The following is a 22,457-nucleotide window of genomic DNA, read 5'->3' on the forward strand; positions in this document are numbered from 1 at the left end:
GCTGTTTGCATATATGTGGCAGCACAATGTGAAGGACCACCATCATGTTGCCACAATTACGCGTACAGCTGTTGACAACTGGTACATTTCAGCAGAGAAATGTCAGGTTACCAGCCTGCAGGGCTTTGTGCATCTCAAGACTGGGTAGACAGAAATACAAATGTATTAGCGGGTAAAACAGCTGCCATGCATACAGTACATTTGTGTATTTAGCTGTTTGCCTGGAGTTTAGCCATAAGAAAAAACACAAATGAATAAAAATAAAATGTTAAAATGGAAATCAGAAAAACTTCACCTCCAGTGCCTTTTTTATGCCCTTCAAAAACTGCCTTTGTATACACTGTGTGCTCAATTATATTTCAGGACAAATTTGCTTTCTGTATTTTCTAAAAAGAGCAACGTTAATGTATTTATTGTGTCTAACAGTTTTTCTCTCACCCAAGAGCGAAAATTATTCCTTTTGATTTCTTAATGGTTTCTAAATAATGAAAGTGTTATGTTAAGATACAAGCAAACACTTTTATTGGTTTGGACGCAGCAACCCATGGGAACTCTTATAATGTCCTTTCAATCATGCTACTATCAAATGTATGAAACTTTTAAAGCCCAACTCCAGTCAAACATTTTTCCTTAAAGTGATCCTGTTGCCGGACTGTACATTTCAACAACAAACTTCCCATAAGGTCATACAATGTTTTCCTTCTTACATATTTTATATTATTTCCGTGTAAAAGCCTCCCTTTAGTTTGCTCTTGAGCACCGCCATCCTGGATGTGATCTTACCAGCTCCAGAGGACTCACAACTGTCACTCAAGTGACATTCCCCTAATCCTCACTACCTACCCACTACCCCACTATAAACCCATGCCAGTGACAAACTGCTCCATGGCTTGCATTCTTTCTGCAAAAATGTCTTCAGAGCTGGCTGTGGCTATGTAATAAGGCTAGGTTTACACTAGCCAATATTTTAGAAAGCGATCTTTGGTGGAGTTCAACTAAGCAGCCACTGTCAGACGTTCAGGAGGTGATCCTGCCACCTCCTCAATGCCTGTTTTTTTTATATTTTATCATTTATAATGGGGCTAATGCAGCCCCATTGACTTAAAAGGCCTCATTGACAAAAGGCCTCATTGCCGCCTGTCAACTCGGCATGCCAGGTAAAATTTGCAGAGGCCATGCCACAGCATGTGAACTGACTACTTCATTTATATTTTATTATGTATTGCGGCAGTGCGAGGCCTTGCCACTATGTGAGTTTAGGAAATAAAGGTGGAAATAACACAGGATTCTCAAAGTTGCAGTTTGAGAAGCTCTGGTGTGTTCATTGTGAGTGGAGAAAACAATGTTGTAAGTTTTCTCTGGGTTTTGTAGTTCCGGATCAGGGCCTAGAGCTTGAAGGTTCCAAAGTGTCTTAGGCAGGATGCAACTTTCAATCCTATGTCTAGGATTTCTTGGACATCTACAGCCTGTGGGAGTATAGGGTCGGTCGGTGATGTGCAGGGTTATGATAAACCAAATCTGAGAATAGCTCAGGGAGATTGCTGCCATTTTCAGACTGAGCCCTGTCAAGAGAGCTGCTGGAGACTGCATCTCTTGTGGGGAAGATCCCCTGCCCAAGGACAGTAAAAGTCGGGACAGATACACGTGTCTGGGAGACCAAAAGAGTGTCTGTGTGGCTGAGAAAGCTGCGGTGGCTAGCTGGTCCAGGGGACTGGAGGGAATTTGGAAGTCTCTGGAGGAGTAAGAAAGCTCTGAGGGGCTGAAGAACCCTAATTAGAGGCCAGAAGTGGGCCTGTGCAGTGAGGTGCTGCAGCCAAGGCTGAGTGAGCCTGAAGAACCTGTGGTCTGAAGCACCAGTATTAAAAGCAGCAGTTCTGCTGACAAGACCTGACAAGTCAGGTAGCTCAGTAGATTCAGTGATTGTGTTTTGCTGAAGCTGAAATATCCTCTTCATGGAAATCTTTTTGAAACTTTGCTTTTGCCTAATAAATGTGGGCTGCCATGCCCTTAAACTGAAGTTCGGGCTGACACGTCTCACTAAAAATGCATCTACAACTCTAAACTACCAGTGTGAAAGAGGTCTAGGTCCTTATGGGATTAAAGCAGAACTCCACCCAAAAGGGAAAGTTCTGTTTTAAGGCACCCTCCCCCCCTCCGCCCCCATATTTGGCATGTAATTTTTTTGGGGTGGGAGCAGGTACCTAGTTTTGACAGGTACCCGCTCCCATGTCCGCTTGCATCACCTTGGCGATCCGAGCGGAAGTTCTCCTTCCCCACTCCCTCCCCAAAGTCTTCTGGGACATATCACAGGTCCCAGAAGACTGCGGGATCATTCACAAAGCCCAGCGCAGGTTGCACATGTGTAGTAGGAAGCCAGCTGTGAACCTGAAAACTGCATAGCCAACTGCCCAAAGTTAGGATTCCAGCACTGAGAACCCAAAGGCTAGTGAAGAACTGTAAAACGCTGGATCCATGGACAGGTAAGGGTCCTTACATTAGAAGTGGTCATTTTTTTTTTTGCCCAAACTGGACAACCGATTTATTCAGGGCTATGTACCAAGGATGTCCATGCTGCTGCTGTGAAAAAAAGAAATTTAAGCAGTTTGGATTGGGGGTGGGATTAATGCAGATTAGCTGCAGTGTACATTTAGGAAAAAAACATATCTGATACATCTCTGCAATACATTTACATTCCCTCTTTTTTTATCTCTTCCAAAATACTGCAAATAAATAAAAATACTTGCAAGAAGTTGGGATTTCACTGGATTTCTAGCAGATCAACATATATCTTTCTGTACTGGCAGCGCTTTTATGGAAATAAACATGGGGGAATGTAATGCAGAGATACACTGTACAGTATATACAAGGGTTCTTCAAAAACCGCACTTTTTTTTAAATGTTTCACAGCCATCTTACCACAGCATGACAACTCTTATAATAAACTGCAAGGTCAGCCGGCTTGCCAGACTAGTCACATGGTACTCTCAGACACAACCAATTACTACTCCTCCCGCCCTCACTGTTTTCAATGAAAATATAAAAGTGCAGAAATGTTTTAAGACCCCCTCATATATTTTTTATTCTGCCCAGATTCACACTTTAAAGTTCTTCCTTGAATTATATAATAGTAGAAGCAGGGAAGGAGACCGTTTTTGTTAACAGCATATATATCTTATTTTAAAACCTGTTTAAGAAAACTGATGGTTGGTATGTAGGCAATTGTTATGGGAAAATCCTTAAAGTGGTTGTAAAGGCAGAAGGTTTCTGTGTGCAGCAGCCCCCGTGGCCCCCCTAATGCTTACCTGAGACCCATCTCTGTCCAGCGATGTCCACAAGTGCCTCGGCCATCCGGGAATCTCCCTCCTGACTGGCTGAGACACAGCAGTGGTGCCATTTGCTCCTGCTGCTGTCAATCAAAGTCAGTTACCAATGAGGAGAGAGAGGGGGCGGAACAGAATTGCGGCTCTGTGTCTAAATGGACACACGGAGCTGCGGCTCAGCTTTGGTGCCCCCATAGCAAACTACTTACTGTGGGGGCGGAGGGAGGGAGGGGCCAGGCGATCCGAGAAGAGGAGAATCCAGGCTGCTTTGTGCAAAACCAACTGCACAGAGCAGGTAAGTATAACATGTTTGTTATTTTTAAAGACAAAAAAAAGGAGACTGTAGTATTTCTTTAGCTGTGTGCTTTCTTACTCCAAATAAAAATAAATGTTTAAAAAAAGCAAAATATGCAGATTTTCTATATCCTGTATCACTAAGACGTGGCTTTTAGTCAGTCTGAGAAAGAACTCTGTACTTTTGCTGTATAGGCTTTTGTGTTTCTCTAAACAGATGGCATGTACATGGTATCCCCTGGGAAATCTCAGAATATACTGATGCCTTGGAAATAACAATTAAATTAGCTTAATTACTTCATGTCGACTTGATAAGTCACTGTTTCCAATGCAAAACCTGCCAGTTGCAATTAATGGCTAGTGGTACTAATTCAATTGATGAAGTGCCTCCTTTGTGGGAAGAATGAAGTTATTTCAGTGACTTACAGTAGTTCGGCAGAAAAGTCTTGTCCTAGCGGGATGTACAGCTGCAGGATCAGAAACCTCTGGATCAGTCCAACTGAGGATGATAAACAACAAAAAAAAAGGGGAATTCAGTGTCAATGTGATCAACCGGAAAATGCAATAATGTACTGTATGTTCAGAAGCACATTTATAAGCAACAGATGTCTATGCAAATCCACAGGAATGTTTTAAAGTGCAGCTGTGTTCACTGCAAACATCTTATTAAAGAAAAAAACTTAATATAAGATATTTTTAAGCCTACCTCTATATACCTGTTACAGCAGGAGATTACAAAGTTTGACCTACTGCACTTGGGATTCTTAGAGACTTGGTGAGACATGCCCCTCTCTGTGATCTAGGATGCACTGTTGGAGTGTTTTATGACCTATAATAGGTCTGCATGTATTTTAATGTAATATGTTGTAATACAATGTTGTTAAAGTTTTAACTACATGAGCACCCCAAGCTGTGTGCCAGTAAAGTCCATTATATTAATGCCTTAGGGTTTTAGGTTTATGTTTATGCAGATGGAAAGGATATGGCACTTTGAGCTGCTATTTATATTTAATAAGAGTGGAGGACGTTATGGTGGACCCGCTCTTGAGGAGGATTTACTATGGCACCCTGCACTCACATGCAACAACAATGCAGAAAGTTCTCATTGAAGAACTTCCACCACTGGAAAAGATTCAAAAAGGGAGCGGAGGCTCTCTGTGACGTGACCAACCTGAATACATCTAAAAAAAGCATATTTTTTTAAAAGAGAGTATATTAAAAACATCCTAGCTATTGCCAGGAAATGGAAGGGCAGCGAAATCCCCTCCATAGGAGAAGTTCTACAAGTGGTGAAGGAATCATATGAATATGAAAAAATAATAGCATACCCTGAAAACCGTATGCAATAATTTCATGCTAGATGGTCAGTTTTGAACACTTATGTGCAAAGCCGACTGGGCTCTTAGGCTCTTAGTGCTAGTGTTACTCCCTCTTTGTTTGTGGTGGCCCATCTTCCCCTGTGGCGCAGTTAGTTCCCGATGGGGTGCCGTAGGGTAGATTGGATCACCCTTGAATGATAACGTGAAGTAATTGTATTTTCAACAAATATCGGTTCTGACATATCTGTGTTTTAAAGGTTTTGTTTTGCACATTAAAGTAAACTATGGCATGTACTCTTTGCAGTTACAATACACTGTACCCTTTTGGTCTTTATCTCCATTATGGAGCTTACTGCTTTTCTTTCTTTTTGTATTGCATATTCTTCTTTGTTTTTGATTGATTACAGTAATATGTACTTTTCTTCTTTGTTATGTTTAAAACCCAATAAAAATTATAAAAAAAGGATATTAAAAAAAAGAAAAATCAGCTTAGAGGGGCTCTGTGAGAGTGGCAAAGACCAATGGCACCATGGCAAAGGCCCATGGCACACATGCCTCCTCCAGACCTTAGGGAAGTAGTGATGATAGAAACATGAGAACTACCACGGTTTACTTAAAGACATAGGTCCATCATTCTGGTTCTGGCTTCACTACTCCAAAGTAAGCCTGTGAGGAAAGTACAGCATGGTGTGGCAGGCAATGAACACACAGTCCATATTAGTCAATAGTATTATATTGTAGAGAGGTTCAAGACAACTCAATCAGGCCCAGCAGTTAAGCACCCATGTCTGTTGGCACTTACGAACTGTGACAATGGTATAAAGACTTGCAGATGCCGACAGCATCTGCAACGAGAAGCAGAATGCAGACTGGCTGGTACACACCCAAAAGGTAAAGTGAGGTAGACATAGTCCTTGCACTGTCCCTACTCCTCTGGAACCTTTCCCTACCTCTAAGTACTGTCCCTGCCAGACAGTGAACCTGTCCCCACTCGCATAAAGTGCGCCAAACCCAGGAGCCGGTCTTAAATAGACTCTGACTGACCTAAGATGGCTTTTGGAGCCCCATGGGGCTTCAGCGTCCAATCGGACAGCTGACTCCTTGTGACCACAGGAAACCAAGTTCTTCACAACTTCCTTCCCCTTCTGCATTACCTCTTCGGTTAAATGAACCTTGCTCATATCAAGACATTGTGATTTATTATGTATATTCACTTTTAGACTTCACTTCCTGATACAGGTTCAACATTTTGTGATGGATTCATTCTTCTACTGATAGAAGCAACCAAAAACACAAAATGCTACTTTGTTTATTATGGTGGTTTGCTCTGCACAACAGAAAAGGGTTAAACTTTATTTAGACTTTATTTGGTTAAACTTTATTTGGAGAAGAACAAGAGAGGAGTTGAGAATAGGCTGAGAATCTGTGTCCCTCTAATGATAATTTGTGCTTCATCTGCGGTGCACACACACCTTGATACATCGCAGGTTTACATGATGTATCAAGAGCCATTTGAGATTATTCTAGCCCTTAGAAATCTATAGACGTACAATGGAAACATATTGTGGGGACTTCTGACAGCAGTAAAGGCTGCTGTGGAGACCAAAACTATTTATGTACAATTAGGTAGATCCAGCGCTAATAGTGCTAGTACTGTACTTTGTGAGTCAATAAAAACATTTCAGTTGATACCTCAGATTCAGAATACTTTAATAATCCCAACGAGAAATTATTAATGGGGAACTTCACCCAAAAGAAGAAATCCTGCTTGTTTGCATCCTCCCCCCCCCCCTCCACTGCCACATTTGGAACTTTTTTGGGGAGCGGGTACATGGTTTTGACAGGTACCCACTCCCACTTCCGGTCGGATTACCAAAGAGATCTGAGATGGAAGTTGGGCTCCCCCTCCTTCCCCTGCAGTCTTTTGGGACACATCAAATGGTCCCAGAAGACTGCAAGACCATTCCCAAGGCACACCGTGGCTCATGCATGTGCAGTAAGAAACTGGCTGTGAAGCCTTAAGGCTTAATTGCCTGTTTCCCTTACTTAAGATGCCAGTGCCTGCACCCTGAAGCCAATTAAAAAGTCGGTTCACTATTATTTGTGTTGCTTTCTTTTTGAAAAATAATAAAAACGATTGAAAGTAAAAAAAAAAAAAAGTTGGTTCGAGGAGGACATCACTGGATCCCTGGAGAGGTAAGTGCCATTGTAGTAAAAGTCAGCAGCAAGAGTAGCTGCTAATTTTTTTTTTTTGGGGGGAGCCTGGAGTTCCTCTTTAAAAACAGTATATAAATACATATTAGAACAGTCAACGATTCCCTGCAGAGGCGTAACTAGAACCTTCAGGGCCCTTCCCTTCAAGCCTGGGGCTCTTCCCACTGATCCTGGGGCCCTTTACTCTTGTTGCGGTGCCCTTTATTACAGTCTCGCAGCGGGACCCTTTCACAAATTCTGCCGTGGGCCTCCTTCCTGCCATCTTGGAGCCTCCCCACGGTGGTGGTATGCCAGGGCCCGGTTGCAATTGTGACCTTTGCAATCCTGGAAGTTCACCCACTGGTGTCAGTAGTTTTTAATTTTTGGTATTTTAATTGTATTATTTTTTATCATTTTATTTTATTTTTTTACAATGTCACTGACTAGGACTCTGTCCATTCAGAAAAGGAAGGAGCTGGTAAATTACATATTTACTGACCCCTTCCTGGTTCTCTATTGTGACACATCCCCTGCAGCAGCCGGCAGAAAAGGGGAGGGAGCACAGTGGGGGGGGGGGGGACCAGGGGAGCACACAGGGGTCCAGAGACAGCAGAACACAAGTGATCTGGATAGGAGGAGTGGCGGGGGCAGCATACAGAGGAACCAATCTCCTCCATTTTCCTCCTGCAGCTACAGGAGGAAAAAGGAGGACAGTGATTTATCTACATGCTGCCCCTGCCGCCCCTCCTATCCAGGTGTTCAGGGGAGCTGCACAGGCCCCCTGGAGCATGGGGCCCGGTTGCAATTGCAACCCCTGCAACCCCTGTAGTTACGCCCCTGATTCCCTGCATATAAAGGAGATATACCTGAACAAATGACAATAAAATTGTTAAAATTGACATGGTTTATTCATTTTTTTAACTAAGGTAATGAAAATGCAGATTTGCCTTAAAGAAAAAGTAAGTACACCCCTACATTCTACGGGTATCACCACTTTACATGAAATTATAATTTGGTGTTCCAGATTAGGTGCCAAAGATTAGAACCTTCTTAGGGAATGTGCAGGTGGAACCTGTTATATTGTAACTTCAGACATCTACGGTTTGCTGCTCTTTTTGCTATTGATGTGTGTGGTGTCATCATGCCAAGATCGATAGAGCTCTCTAAACCTCTCATAAGGAAAGTTGTGGATGCCTAAGAGTGTGTCAAGGCATTTAAAAAAGATTGCCAAATGATTTTAAATCAATCATTCCACTGTAAGAAAATAATCTACAAGTGGCATGGATTTAAAATGACTGCTAATTTGTCCAGGTTTGTCTGGCCCAGAAAATGCAAACCCAAGACTTGACCGTTTGATGCTAAAAGGAGAACTGACCTCAAAAGAGACCTTGAAAAAAAAAACACAGAGTGTAGCTTTTGAGTGTGTTTCACACACCACGAACTTTAAAATAAAAAAATAAATAAAAAAATTACTTGAATACACGGGAACCTTCATTGCCAAATCTGCATAGAATTTGCATGTTCTAACCAACATTTTATGGGAATCCTCTAGGTCAGTGGTGGTCAACTTTTTTGATATAGGGGGCCTCAAGTATGGCCCCTGACATCAACAAAGGATTGTGCACAATATTTATAGACTGTAATGCTACAGAAAGCTGGCGAAACTGCAGATATGCAACAGGAGACAGACATGTTACAAGAGATAGTCTAAGACTGTATACATGCCATAGGAGATGGTGAAAGACTGTGGACATGCTAAAGGGTCCGTTGGCAAATGGGAACATGCTTAACCAGTTGCCGACCACCGCACGACTATATACTGTGGCGGTCAGCCCCAGCCAGGCAGAGTGACGTAGGGGTACGTCACTCGCCTGTCACTGACTTGTGAGCCAATTGCGGGCGGGGGCGCGCGCCCGCCCTGGCTCATTCACTGACAAGTCAGTGCGTGTGACCGGCAGACCCGATCGTCCGCCGGTCACTCACAATCGCTCCGGTGAAGGGAGAAAGTCAGGCGGCTTATGTAAACAAGCCACCCGTCATTCTCCCTGGTGTAAAAATTAAGATCAGACGGTTCTACTATGAAGGACCGTTGATCTCTGTTTTTACACCAATAGCCATGTCCCTTTACAGTTAGAATCACGCCCCTAGGACACACTTAACCCCTCCCTCTCCAATACAGTTAACCCCTTCCCTGCCAGTGTCATTTTTGCAGTAACAGTGCATATGTATAGCACTGATTACTGCAGTAATGTCACTGGTAACCCCAAAGTGTCAAAAATGTCAGTCAAGGGTCCGATCTGTCCGCCGCAATGTCGCAGTACCGCAAAAAAAATCGCAGATCGCCGCCATTACGCGTTTAAAAAAAAACACCAAAAATGACAAAAATCTTTCCCTTTGTTAGTAAACGCGATAACTTTTGCGCAAACCAATCAAAATACGCTTTTTGTGATTTTTTTTTTACCAAACATATGTAGCATAAAACAAATTGGCCGAAAATGTTAAAAAATGTTGATTTTTACATTTTTTTAGGGGATTTTCATATAAAAAAATTTGAAAAATATTGTTATTTTTGCAAAATTGACGCTCTTTTTTTGTTTATAGCGCATGATCAAAAAATCGCACAGGTGATCAAATACCACCAAAAGAAAGCTCTGTTTGTGGGAAAAAAAGGACGTCAAATTCGTTTAGGTACAGCAACGCACGACCGCGCAATGGTCCATTAAAGTCACGCAGTGCCGAATCGCAAAATACCCCCTGGTCTTTTAGCAGCCAAATCCTCCGGGGCTTTAGTGGTTAAGCAGACAGTCATAGACTGGAGACACATTACAGGACATGAGGCTGCTAAAGATCACTAATACGGCCCCTTTTACAAATCAGTTCTTTAACATATAGGCTTCCTGCAGCCCTCTCTAAAATTATTTGTGCCATATTTGATACTTCTCTTGGAAAGATCCACTTTGAAAAGTCAGAGGAAAAAAAACATAAAAAGAGACAACACAGGAAAAAGTAAGATAGTTTAAAAGAATTAAACCAAGTCATTTAACTGTAAATAGTCTAAATAATATTTTCATTTATTGTTCTGAGCAAGAATTTAGGTAAGGAAAACATATACTATTGTCTGCAGGGGCCCTGAGGGTCATACAATACAGTAGGTACCAAAGAGCCACAGGTTGAACACCGGGGGCCCTAGGTATTCTGGCTTAAGGGCTGTACACACATTTGGCCCGTGTGTACGGCAGCTGGCCAAATACCTGGCTTCTGTCGTGGGGCATGACCAAAAAAGGTCTGCCAATCATCGGCATCCAATAAGCGCCCTCAGACAATGGCTAAGAGCGCTAAACGGCGTGTTCTGGTGGGGGGTGAGCGGCGTTCCCGTCAGAACACAACAGCTTAGCGGGGGAGATCACTGTACTAACATCGATTTGTTAGTACATGATCTCCTCTCCAGCTCTTCAGTTTTTTACATTTAGCCCACTGGGTTGAACAATACAAAACCTGATAGTGTGTACTAGGCTTTACTCTCACATTCCAAACCTATAAGAATAAAAGGATTCTACCTAAATTGGTCCTCCTGAGTGTATGACTGCTGATAGGACTTTGATGGAAACATTAGATTACAAACTGCACCTGGGGGATGGACTAATGTCAAAGGTTCTGTGTATAGAGAAAAGCACTGGGAAAATCGGTAGCTGGTCGTTCACAGCAGTCCACATACTAAAATTCTACAATATGGTATCCATTGTGTAGATGTGGTACAAGGCATTATTGAAAACTGTTGATGCTATATAAATCCTGTATAATAATAATAATAATAATTCTAATTATCACAAAGAATTCAATTGTTTATATTTTTTCTTGTTGAGTCTGTGTTAATCTGTGCAGATGAATGCAGCTCAATGCAAATGATGTGAACAAGCCCTAATATGTAAATTCAGAAAATAAATACTTAACCACTTGCCGACCAGTCACGTTGATTGTACTGCGGCAAATTGGTTATTATCGTCTGGCGACATAGACCTACGTCACCAGACATTCCCCTCTCTCGGCGGCGCCACCGGAGGCTCGCTCCCGCTGTATTCAGTTACAGCGGGAGTCGGGCAAGGGGAGGAGCGGCGGTGATCACCGACGCTCTTCCCCGATCGTCTGGGATCTAGTGTGGAAATCCGCCCACTTGTGTAAACAAAGCGGGCGGATCTCCTAAGTGACAGGCAGGGTCAGATTGCAGGGTTCAGCATAGCTGAACCTGCGATCTGTTCCTGTGTCACTCAGTCACCTCCCCCACACACGTCAGTAAGCACCAGGCATATATTAACCCCTCCCTCTCCAATAAAAATTAACCCCTTCCCTGCCAGTGTCATTTTTACAGTAACAGTGCATATATATAGCACTGATTACTGTAGTAATGTCACTGGTACCCCCAAAAGTGTAAAAAATGTCAGTAGAGGGTCCGATCTGTCCGCCGCAATGTCGCAGTCCCGCAAAAATAATCGCAGATCGCCGCCATTACTCGTTAAAAAAAAAAACACCAAAAATGACAGAAATCTTTCCCTTAGTTAGTAAACGCAATAACTTTTGCGCAAACCAATCAAAATACGCTTATTGTGATTTTTTTTACCAAAAATAGGTAGCAGAAAACAAATTGGCCTAAAATGATAAAGAAAATTTGATTTTTACATTTTTTGGGGGGGAATTTCATATAAAAAAAATGTGAAAAATATTATTTTTTCAAAATTGTCGCTCTTTTTTTGTTTATAGCGCAAAAAGTAAAAATCGCACAGGTGATCAAATACCACCAAAAGAAAGCTCTATTTGTGGGGAAAAAAAGGACATAAATTTAATTTGGGTACAGCGTTGCACGACCGCGCAATTGTCCGTTAAATTAACGCAGAGCCGAATCGCAAAATATGGCCTGGTCAGGAATGGGATAAAACCTTCCGGTCATAAAGCGGTTAAAAATACGCTCATTGAGAATTTTTTTGTCAAAGACATGTAGCTAAAAACATTTTGGCCTAAATATATGACAAAAATGTTATATATTGGATATTTTTTAACTTTCAAAGTAGAAAAATATTGTTATTTTTTTCAAAATTGTCACTTTTTTTAATTAATATCGCAAAAAATGAAAATCGCACAGGTGATCAAATACCACCAAAAGAAAGCTAGGTTTGTGGGAAAAAAAAGTACGTAAATTTCGTTTGGGTAAGGCGTTGCATGACCGCACAATTGTCAGTTAAATTTGCACAGTGCCGAATCGCAAAAAGTGGCCTGGACGTAAGACAGCAAAATCCTCCGGTGGTAAAGTGGTTAAAATAAAAATTATGTAGTGACCGATGTATTAAGGGGCACAGAAGGTTGCTGAGTGTTTGCAATTACCATTTTATAATGGCATTTTCACCATTAAGCATTAGAATTCAAGATCTGCGTTCCAGTTTTTAGTTGTAATATTGTATGATTGATGACAATGAGAGAATTTGGAGCGGGAACACTTTATATTAATGCTCGCAATAAACAAATTAAAGGCTCATTTATTGTAGGGATATATTAATTTACTATACAAAATTCTGCTGATAGAAATAATTGAAAATATGCTAGTAACTTCAGAATAATTAATCTCCAAGCCATTAGCACAAGATCATATTTTTAATCCATCTCTTGCGTTGTGCTTAGGCGGAAGAACTTTGGAATTTTTCTATTAAGAAAAAACATCTATGTTTGATGTTCCAAATTTTTTACATATTCTTGGTTTTAATAACGTATATCCCCTAACTGTCTCAGTTAAGTATGGCAGACCTGATAAAGTAGGTAAGGTTAGATATTTTTTGTGTGAATCTAGGCAATTGCAGCCTAGATGGATCAAGGGTGGAAATAATTTAGTACTAAAGGATAAAAGGTGTGCATTTTAGACTGCATCTAGGATGTGCACAGAATCCTAATGGTGGGAGGGATATGGTACCCATGGCATACCCAGTAACAAGTCTTGGATTAGGTGGATCAGGTAAGATGCAATCAGAAAATTTTCTACAGCAGGCTGGACTGGGTTGTATTGGAGTCTAGTGCTCTAAACTTAAGCCCCGTACACACGTACCGATCGTCGGCCGAACGATCGGCCGTCTTTTGTCCGAGGGCTGTCTTGTCTGTTGAAAAGTGCAAAAGACTGCACACGAATTTTGTCGGCCAACAACAGCCGACTGCAGAAGTGATGTCATGTGATGGTTACCTTTCCTTGTCTTTTTTCTTTTCTGAGCATGCCCAGTCTTGCAAATCTGCTGTCTGTCGGCCGAATTCTGTACTGACTGGCGAACAATCGGCCATTCTGGTGTTGGCCAACAAAAATTTTAATGCCTGCACGACATATTCTGTAAAAATGCGCTGTCGGAAGCATCATACTAACAAGACTACAATCGGCCGATCGGTCGCCGGCCGAATCTTTACGGCCGACAATCGGTACGTGTGTACGGGCCTTTAACTTCAGACTTTAGTCAATCATTGACGGTGCAATTTTTTTTCCCCTGCAACAACTGGTTACAGGAAAGAAAATTGCTTGATTCCCCCAACAACACTGAGTGGGTTGATGGGGGAAATGCCTCCTGCAGAGGCAGAGCTAGCATCACACTCAACCAAGCTAACACTCATGCACTAACCAGCAAATTTAAATGTAGCACTGTCTCAGTTCACCAAGAATACCATACATTTGAGCAGCAGTATGAAGTAAGCAGTAGCAGCCTAGTTACAGAGAGTAATTGCCTACAGTTATGTTTATCATGATTACATACTGTAGGCCCTTTAGTATAGAGGCCAGTATAGGTTCATGAGCATCTCCCTATTGCATAATGAACCAAGACTAGAGTCCAGTAATCATGCATTGGCCACTACGCATACTGGGTGCCTCAAAGGAGCAGTAAAGCTGGCAATAATAGTAGCTTTAGTGTCCTCTTGCCCTAATTGGCACATCCAGTATAGGGTAGCTTGGGTGGTGGAGTTTTAACAGGTTCTCCAAGGGGTACAGCAGACAAGCAGGTCTGGTAACTATAGGTTCGGAATAGAGCTTTCCACTGTAACCTGAGCCTCGGTTAATTAGTCCATACTGATCAGCGGCTCCAAGGGGTACAGCAGACAAGCAGGTCTGGTAACTATAGGTTCTGAATAGAACTTTCCACTGTAACCAGAGCCTCGGTCAATTAGTCCATACTGATCAGTGGCTTAAGCAAATAGGTTAGGGGTGGGAGACAGGTATGCAGCTCAGCGAAAGTATCAGTCTAGATCAAGGGTCTTCAAACTATGGCCCTCCAGCTGTTCAGGAACTACAATTCCCATCATGCCTAGTCATGTCTGTGAATGTCAGAGTTTTACAATGCCTCATGGGAAGTGTAGTTCCGCAACAGCTGGAGGGCCGTAGTTTGAGGATCCCTGGGATAGTCCCGCTCACAAGGACAACAGAGGAAACTCCTTACAACCATTCAGACTTTCACTGTAACGCTGCTCGGAGGCTCTCACCACTCTGACATTTGTGTGTCCTGCCTTCCTTGTTTATTTTCCTGTGCCCGTCTGCTTCATAGCCTGCTGCTCTCCATGATGTCATCAAAAGCCCTCTGTCTTAGTCCCTTTGTTCTTTCATTCCAGCAGAGGCAGCCAAAATAGAGCCGGTAGTGGCTACTTGACGCTGCTTACATCAACGCGTTTCACCCACGTGACTGAGCTTCAAGGAACCAGTCCTGAACATGAGCATTTAACCCTTGCAGGAACCCTTGCAAGAGATAACTTTTGTTCTCTGTGGAGTTCAGCTTTAAGTAATAATTGGCACATGATGGAAACATTTTAGTGGTCTACATAATTTAGGGAAGATGGTGCTGCCCTTTAAAACTATTTTTATACAACGTACAAGCACTGCAAAGGTTAAACTACAGTTGCTTATTAATCATGATTTGACTATTAAGAGCCAAAATCGCCGTTTTAACAAGCACTGTAAGGAGAATCAGAAGAGACAAGTAGAGCCATAAACTTACGGTAAATAAAGGACACTTACGCATTTGCTTGCTCTCCTTTGGCAGCTGCATCTTGACAGTCTGGCTGCTTCCTTCAAGGATAAAGACAAAACTCTTCACTTCCTTATCAAAGTCCTTGAAACAAATTAATAAAAATTTATAATAAATTAGCCATCAAATGCTATTAGAAAAAATACAGAGCAGAACAGATCAAAGAAGACTCTCTTTTTTTCCTCTTCTTAGAATACTAGACATTAATCCCACAGTGGTCCTGTAACAAATGATGAAGTACAGTCTTGGTCTTAAAAAAAACAGAAGGTAATGGCATGTCATTGCTTCCATCAAAAATCCAAACATCAAGGTTATTTTTTTGTTATTTTTGACTAGTTGGAGCAGCAATGCAAGGTATGACCTGGTAATCAAGCATGCATCCATGTTTACTGGCCTATAGCACAGATACATCCTCAACCACTCAAGGTCCACCCTATAGCAGTTTTTTTGCTACAGGACAGCACCTGTGCGCTGGATTATGTATATATACATGATCTGACTCTTCCAGGTAGAGGGCGTGCATGTGTGCCGCCGGCCGCTTGCTTCCACTGTAATTACATACAGCGGAAGCCAATGGGCAGGTGCACAGTATCTGATGTCCTCCGGCACCTGCCAATTGTTGGGCAGCAAGACAGAACTGCGATCTGCCTATGTAAATAAGGCAGATGGCCGTTTTGACAGGAGGGAAGGGATGGAGCTGTGTCTCTGCAAAGCAGGGAATACATTTCATCTCTTCCCCTTGTAAAAGCACCTCACACAGTATAGAAAAACACTGGCTAGGCACACAGTTAACCCTTTGATTGCCCCTGATGTTAACCCCTTACCAGCCAGTACCTTTAATACAGTGACCGCTAAATTGCCAGTTAAGATAATGCAGTGCCGTATCGCAAAAAATGGCCTAGTCATGAAGGAGGTAAATCTTCCGGAGGTCAAGTGGTCAAAGTGTATAATTTTACATAGAGAGGGTAATATTTGGAGCAATGGTGACTAACACACAACCTGCTGGCTCTCTGTGTACAGCAGCCCACCATGCCCTGGGTCCGCCATCTTCTGGGCATCCTGTGGGACCCGTCAAGCATCAACAGCATTCCAGGTGATAAAATGCTCTGCGCCTTTCCGTATCCAGTATGGAAATAAAGATCGTACAGTCAGGCAGAATTGTCTCCACCTGACAATGCGAGACAAGTGTAGTTCCAGCCTGCTAGGTCAAGCAAAAGAGCCACACTTCCACAATTGTGTATTTATTTGTGTTAAACTTTATTGCTCATCCAGCAAATTTACAAACCCAGAGTATTTGCTCTTTACTCTTTGCCAAATCCTATATTCTTCCTATCCTATAGGTTTCTCTCAAATGGGCTTAGTCGTGAAGGAAACCCTGGCCTCACTGGGGAGAGAGAAAGCATTATGGTAGCATGTGATCAAGTAAGTAACTACTGATCACCAGTGCTGGGTGGGTTTTTTTCACTTCCACTACACTGACCACCAAAGGGAGTTAAAAAAAAACATCCCTTGACCACCAAAGGGGGTTGTTAAGTAACACTGCCACTGACCACCAATGTTGGGGGGTTTAACCACTTAAGGACCGTCCCACATACATTTACTGTAGCAGGGTGGCTTTGATTGGACACAGTGGGAGCCAATCAGCAGGTCCAGCGGCCGCGATGGCAGCCGGCCACCCATGATCATTTAGGAAAATGACAGAATGGCAGTTTGCCTAGGTAAACAAGGCAGTCCGCCATTCTGTCAGACAGGAAGAGAAAGATCACACTTTAGTTCAAATGGAGCCAATTGTTTCTGAGCAGTCAAATAGAGTTCATAACAAACCCTCAAATGTTTTTGGGCACACCCTGGTAAAAATAAATTTGACAAATGCCAGGACATTTCAGACTTCAGGCCTGTGGACACAGGAAAGCCATCCCTGCATAAAACAGGAAACAAAAGTCTCTCTCTTTTGCACATGGGCTTATCTTTCTCTGTAGGCTCACAGTGGAAATATGAGAAATAACCGTACAGTATGCACACTCAGTAATGTTGCTCACTGATATTACACCGACTGACTGATTTACAAAGAATTTACTTACTTTCCAGATAGCTAACTGACTTCCAGAGAGTTTCCATTTTGCCACTGGATCTTTACCTTGGGCACTGAAGATTTCAACAGATGCTCCTCCCTAAAAGATAATAGAAGAAGATAGCTCACTAGTATTGGTACAGCTCCAAGTTGCCATATTTAATTTAGTTTTTTTTTATCAGTTTTGGAAAATTACAGTAGTTTGAGCCTGAAATGGAAAGGCAATAACATTAAATGGTCATCCATGAATACAAACATGCCATGAGTTGGCATTAAAGCCCACCCTCTTTGCCGCTGCACATATGCGTTAAGTACAATAGGTTACATACAATTGAGTAGTTGTACTTGCCTGCTGCACATCAATAATAGTAATTCAGTGGCTGCATTTACTTCTTGCCTAGAATTGTTTCTAAAACTATTCTCTAGGCAGATACAGATATAAGCAAAACACCAATTAATACAGTTTTGTATTAATTTAGGCCCAGTTCACACTGGTGCGACATGGAATCTGATTTGTGTCATGTCAAATTCACTGTTTCCCAATGAGAGCTGTCTTAAATGATTCCACACAAGTTGCTCCGACTTTAGAGAAGGTTCCTGTACTATTTTGGTCTGACTTTGATACATCTTCAATGCCATAGAGTGTACAAAGTCACATTAAGTCGGATCAAAGTCAGACAGAAGTTGCAAGGCAAAGTCTGATCGGAAGTCCCCCATGTTGGAGTAGTGTGAACCTGGGCTAAAAGTAGCAAAGGAATGAACTCCTCAGTGTGCTGCTTCTTTGTTGTCCAATCAAAGACTGGAGGTTGGGAAGGGACCTTCACTTGAAAGCAAGTAGAGAACATTCAGGTCACTAATCTTGCTCAGCTGCCTGGCAGGGCTTTAAGAATAGGGACGAGCTGCTGGTTCAATCTGAACCCAGGTTTGGACCAAATTGTGATTGTTCAGAGGTTGAAACCGGCTGAACTAAATTGGCGTTTGGCCTCAGGGGGCAGGAAGAAGTTACACATTTATATTATATTACTAAAATTGCTAAATATGACAACTTCCCCACTGGCTGGTTTGTCAGAAAGCCAGCAAGCCATGACATCACCACCTGGCCCATTCAGCTGTCAGTCTGGGAATGCTGGCTAACAGACGAATGTCAACAAAGGGGCAGGGATTGTATAAAAAAGGAAAAATAGTGTGGGATCCTCTCCAATATTAATACCAGACCCCTCAGAACTAGTAAGAATTTTATGGGGGACCCCAGTGCAAAAAGAAAACTGCTGTTGGGTTTGGTATGAATATGGGGGAGGAGCCACATGCAAAAAACAAAAAAACATATGCCTCCACATTTCCCCCACAATCTACACCAGTCCTTGATCTGATCATGCAGCTAGGTTGGCCACAAAAGTGGGGTATGCATGCCATGTGCCCCTCTTATCCTGAACCATACTAGGCCAAATACCCTCAACATGTGGAGGTACCTTGCCTGCAGGGTCCCCCAGGCAAAGAACCTTGTCCCCATGCTAATTAGGACAAGGGCCTATTTCGCACAACCCTGACCTGGTGTTTATGGCACTCTATGGGTGGAATCTGAAAATCCCCTTTAACAAGAGGGACCAGGGCCGCTGATAGGGGGGGACCACCAGCCCTCTTGTAGGGGGCCCGAGCACACAGGGGGGCCCACACAGAGAGGGGGGATTAGTGATGGACAACAAATACAGAAATCTTCCTCCAGCACCTGAATCTGATCTGTCCCTCTCCCTGCTATCAGCTTTTATCTGTTGAGAAAGAGACAGTTGTCCCTCACTAATCCCCCTCCCTTGTGTGGGCCCCCCTCCCAGCACTTATCTCTGCTCAGGAGTTTATTTGTAACTTTGTTTCTCTCTCTCTGTCTCTCTGATCACTGAGCTCCAACTGCCCAGCCTGTATATTTTTCTCATCTTCTTCTTTTTTATTTAACATAGTTTTTTTTTTAGATTTAGCAGGAATTATGCGAGTTATGTTATATTTGTGTCTGATAATAGTGATTTTGTTGTAATTTTAGCTAAATATAACTTTAATATTTTCTTGGGGGGGCCCTGCCAGGTAGTCTGTATGGGGCCCAGCGATTTCTAACAGTAGCCCTGAGAGGGACCCCAGATACCTGCCTCCCTTTGTGAATGACTAAGGGGTACCCTTACTCTTTGCGAAACAGTGGAAAAATAAACAGAGTCAGAGTTTTTAAGTCCTATATATAAAAAAAAAAGAAATGGCCCATGATGTAAATTAATTGTCAATCACATCGTCCAGAGATGCAGATCCACTTCAATCACGATAAATGACGACATTGCCAACCCGCCGAAAGAAAAAAACCTTTCACTCAGGGCACATCTCAGTGTGAATGAAAGCTCTGGCACTCCGCTGCTAAAAGTAAACCAAGGGGTGGGTCTCCTAGGTGATGTTATTCAGCAAACATAGACATAGCCATATTTGGTCAGTGACATCATAATTCTCTAGTAGAGCATACTGGTATATGTAAGAAATCTCCTATCATACAGTTCATATGCTATATTTGGGTTTACGATAACACAAGCCTATATTGGAATACAGCCAAGCACAGCCTTTTCTGCCAACAGGAGGCTATATGTAGCACTGGGGTGATACGTTGTGCATATACAAGAGCCCTAGCAGTGCCTCTTTAAATTCTGTCAAAATTATGTAGCTCGGACATTTTTTCTTTTTTTCGACCAGTCAGTCTTTATCATGCTTACATTTTACACTGCAGCTTCAATGAAGGCAACAACATAATTGTATGTGATGGCAAATAAAAATATCTGTTAGGAAAAAATGAGGCACATTATCACAGCAGGGGCTACTAATCCGTAGGACAAGCTCTTCCAGAAGATCACACGGCTTGCTGCAATTTATACTGTGAAGGGGTAAGATTTTCACAGTAACAGCTGCTATAAAAAGGAAATTGGGGATATTACACAGGAACCTCCTGGCGCCTATAACATCTGGGAATGCTGGCTTGCAGCTACTTTGTTGGCTGTGGAGGAATTCAGGTGTAGAACTTCGCAAGCAGCCAACTCTGTGTAGCAAAAAATCTTATCCCCAAGTACCTTGAAATATTTTTCTTACAGCCTTAAAGGACCAAAAGAGACATTCAGAAATGGCCACATAAAGTTTGGCCGTGAGATCTAATGTATTTTAAAGGGACCCTGTCATCAGAGAATTGTGCTAGCTAACATTGATGAGCACTTCTGCAAACTCTAGTTGCCTGACTGTCACTGGCTTCAATATTTTGAGTCACTCACCCAGAAGCCCAAGCTTTAGCCTTGTCTCGCGGGTTTATTCCCTTAATCCTTGATAATAGCGTACCAGTTTCCATAGCAAAACTCACCATCTCCTCCCTACTTTGTTCCACAGATAGTCTGTTGTAATAAATTGGTGCCACTCCATGTCCAGATTAAATGACACCTAGCACCACCCAACTCTTTCCTATTTACCCAGACAGTCATGAACACACCCCATGTAGGAGATGCCATCACCATGCCCACACACACTATATCACTGTGTTCCTAGCACCTAGAAATCAGAAATGCATGCAGGGATTTAAAGTCTTCTAATGGCAGGAACATCACAGTGGTGTGACATCTGTGTGCCATTCACCCCCCCCCCCCCAAAGGTTAGTGATTATTGTAAGATTGCATGAAACTCAGAGGTCAGGTAAGTAGGGGGAGGAAATGGAAAAAATGTGCAAAGAGCAAGGGGATGGAGTTTCCAATCCTAGAAGCCCTAAAAGTACAATACAGTAAAACCTTGGATTGCGGGCATAATTCGTTCTGGAAACATGCTTGTAATCCAAAGCAATCGTATATCAAAGCAAATTCCCCCAAAAGAAATAATGGAAATTCAGATGGTTCGTTTTACAACCATTTATTTATAAATCCTTCAGTTTATAGTCCATATAAAAAGATTATAGCAATGTGATAGGTTGTGTAATCATAAAATGTCCATCTACAAATGGCGCCTCCACAAGGGGATTAGAAGCAAAATCCAGCAGGAGCTACAGCGTATAAAAGAGAAGAGAGCCACCTCTAAGTGTAGCAATATGGTTACATTTATTGAAGGTACAACATTTAGCAACTCAAATGGTTGAGGATTATAACAGGCACATCTAAGCATGCAGACATCGGTGCTAAAGCTGTCCACATAGACCATCCTCCGCACCGCCGGCTCTCACGGCTGTAAGTCTGCAATAGGGACCGGGAAGACTACCCTATAGTAGAGAAAACTGAAAGCGAGGCTTGAAGCCCTTGTGGAGCGCAGCGAAGAAGGGAAGACGTAGATGGTGGTGGCGGTGCGGAGGATGGTCTATGTCAGGGGTCTCCAAACTATGGCCCTCCAGCTGTTCAGGAACTGCAATTCCCATCATGCCTAGTTATGTCTGTGAATGTCAGAGAATTACAATGCCTCATGGGAATTGTAGTTCCTGAACAGCTGGAGGGCCATAGTTTGGACACCTCTGGTCTATGTGGACAGCTTTACCCCAGATGCCTGCATACTTAGTTGTGCCTGTTTTAATCATCAACCATGTAAGTTGCTAAATGTTATACCTTAATTAAAAGTAATCATATTGCTACACTTAGAGGCACCTCTCTTTTCTTTTAGTTGTGACGTGAGGCTACTCATATATCAAAACATTGCTGGTTTATCAAGTCAAAATGTATCAAAAAATTTTGCTTGTCTTGCAAAACATTTACCCAGCCCTTCTTACAATATAAGGCCCCATGCACACAGGGTGTCAGAAAAAACGAGCTGCAGAGCCACTTCTAACGCCAGGAAAAAGCAGCTGTAAAAACGTGCTTTTAGTAGCTTTATCCATTGGCGTTATTGCACGTTTGGCCACGTTGCATTTAGCACTGTTTTTTCTGTCTCCATTCAAAATCAATGGTTCCCTATGGGAGCCTATTGATTTGAATGGAAGGCGCATTGCAAGTTGGATCAGAATAATAATCTTGAGGGGGAACCCGAGGTGCCTGTTTTGGAACCTGGGGGGGGGACCCCCACGCCGTTTTTTCCCCATTTTGGCATGGAGTTCCCCCTCAAGATTCTCAGAGCGCAAGTCGCACCGCAATTCGGATCATCCTGATCCGACTTACGATGCGCCTTCCATTCAAATCAATAGGCTCCCATAGGGAACCATTGATTTTCAAAAAAACGTATAACGTGGCTTAACGCTGTATAAGCAACATTA

General features: G+C 42.5%; 1 protein-coding gene across 1 annotated transcript in view; it reads right to left on the reverse strand.

The window, feature by feature from the left end:
- The window catches only part of CFAP20DC (CFAP20 domain containing), a 476,046-nt gene that overhangs the window by 414,291 nt on the left and 39,298 nt on the right, over positions 1–22,457 (reverse strand). The window contains exons 3-5 of the mRNA XM_082266497.1: positions 17,241–17,330; positions 15,150–15,243; positions 4,041–4,113 (exon numbers count right to left, since the gene is read on the reverse strand). Of these exons, the coding sequence (XP_082122623.1) occupies positions 4,041–4,113; positions 15,150–15,243; positions 17,241–17,330 (257 nt within the window). The remainder of the gene's footprint in view (positions 1–4,040; positions 4,114–15,149; positions 15,244–17,240; positions 17,331–22,457) is intronic.

Source organism: Pelophylax lessonae, assembly GCF_965119305.1.
Source record: "Pelophylax lessonae genome assembly, chromosome: 8".
NCBI classification, from domain to species: Eukaryota; Metazoa; Chordata; class Amphibia; order Anura; family Ranidae; genus Pelophylax; species Pelophylax lessonae.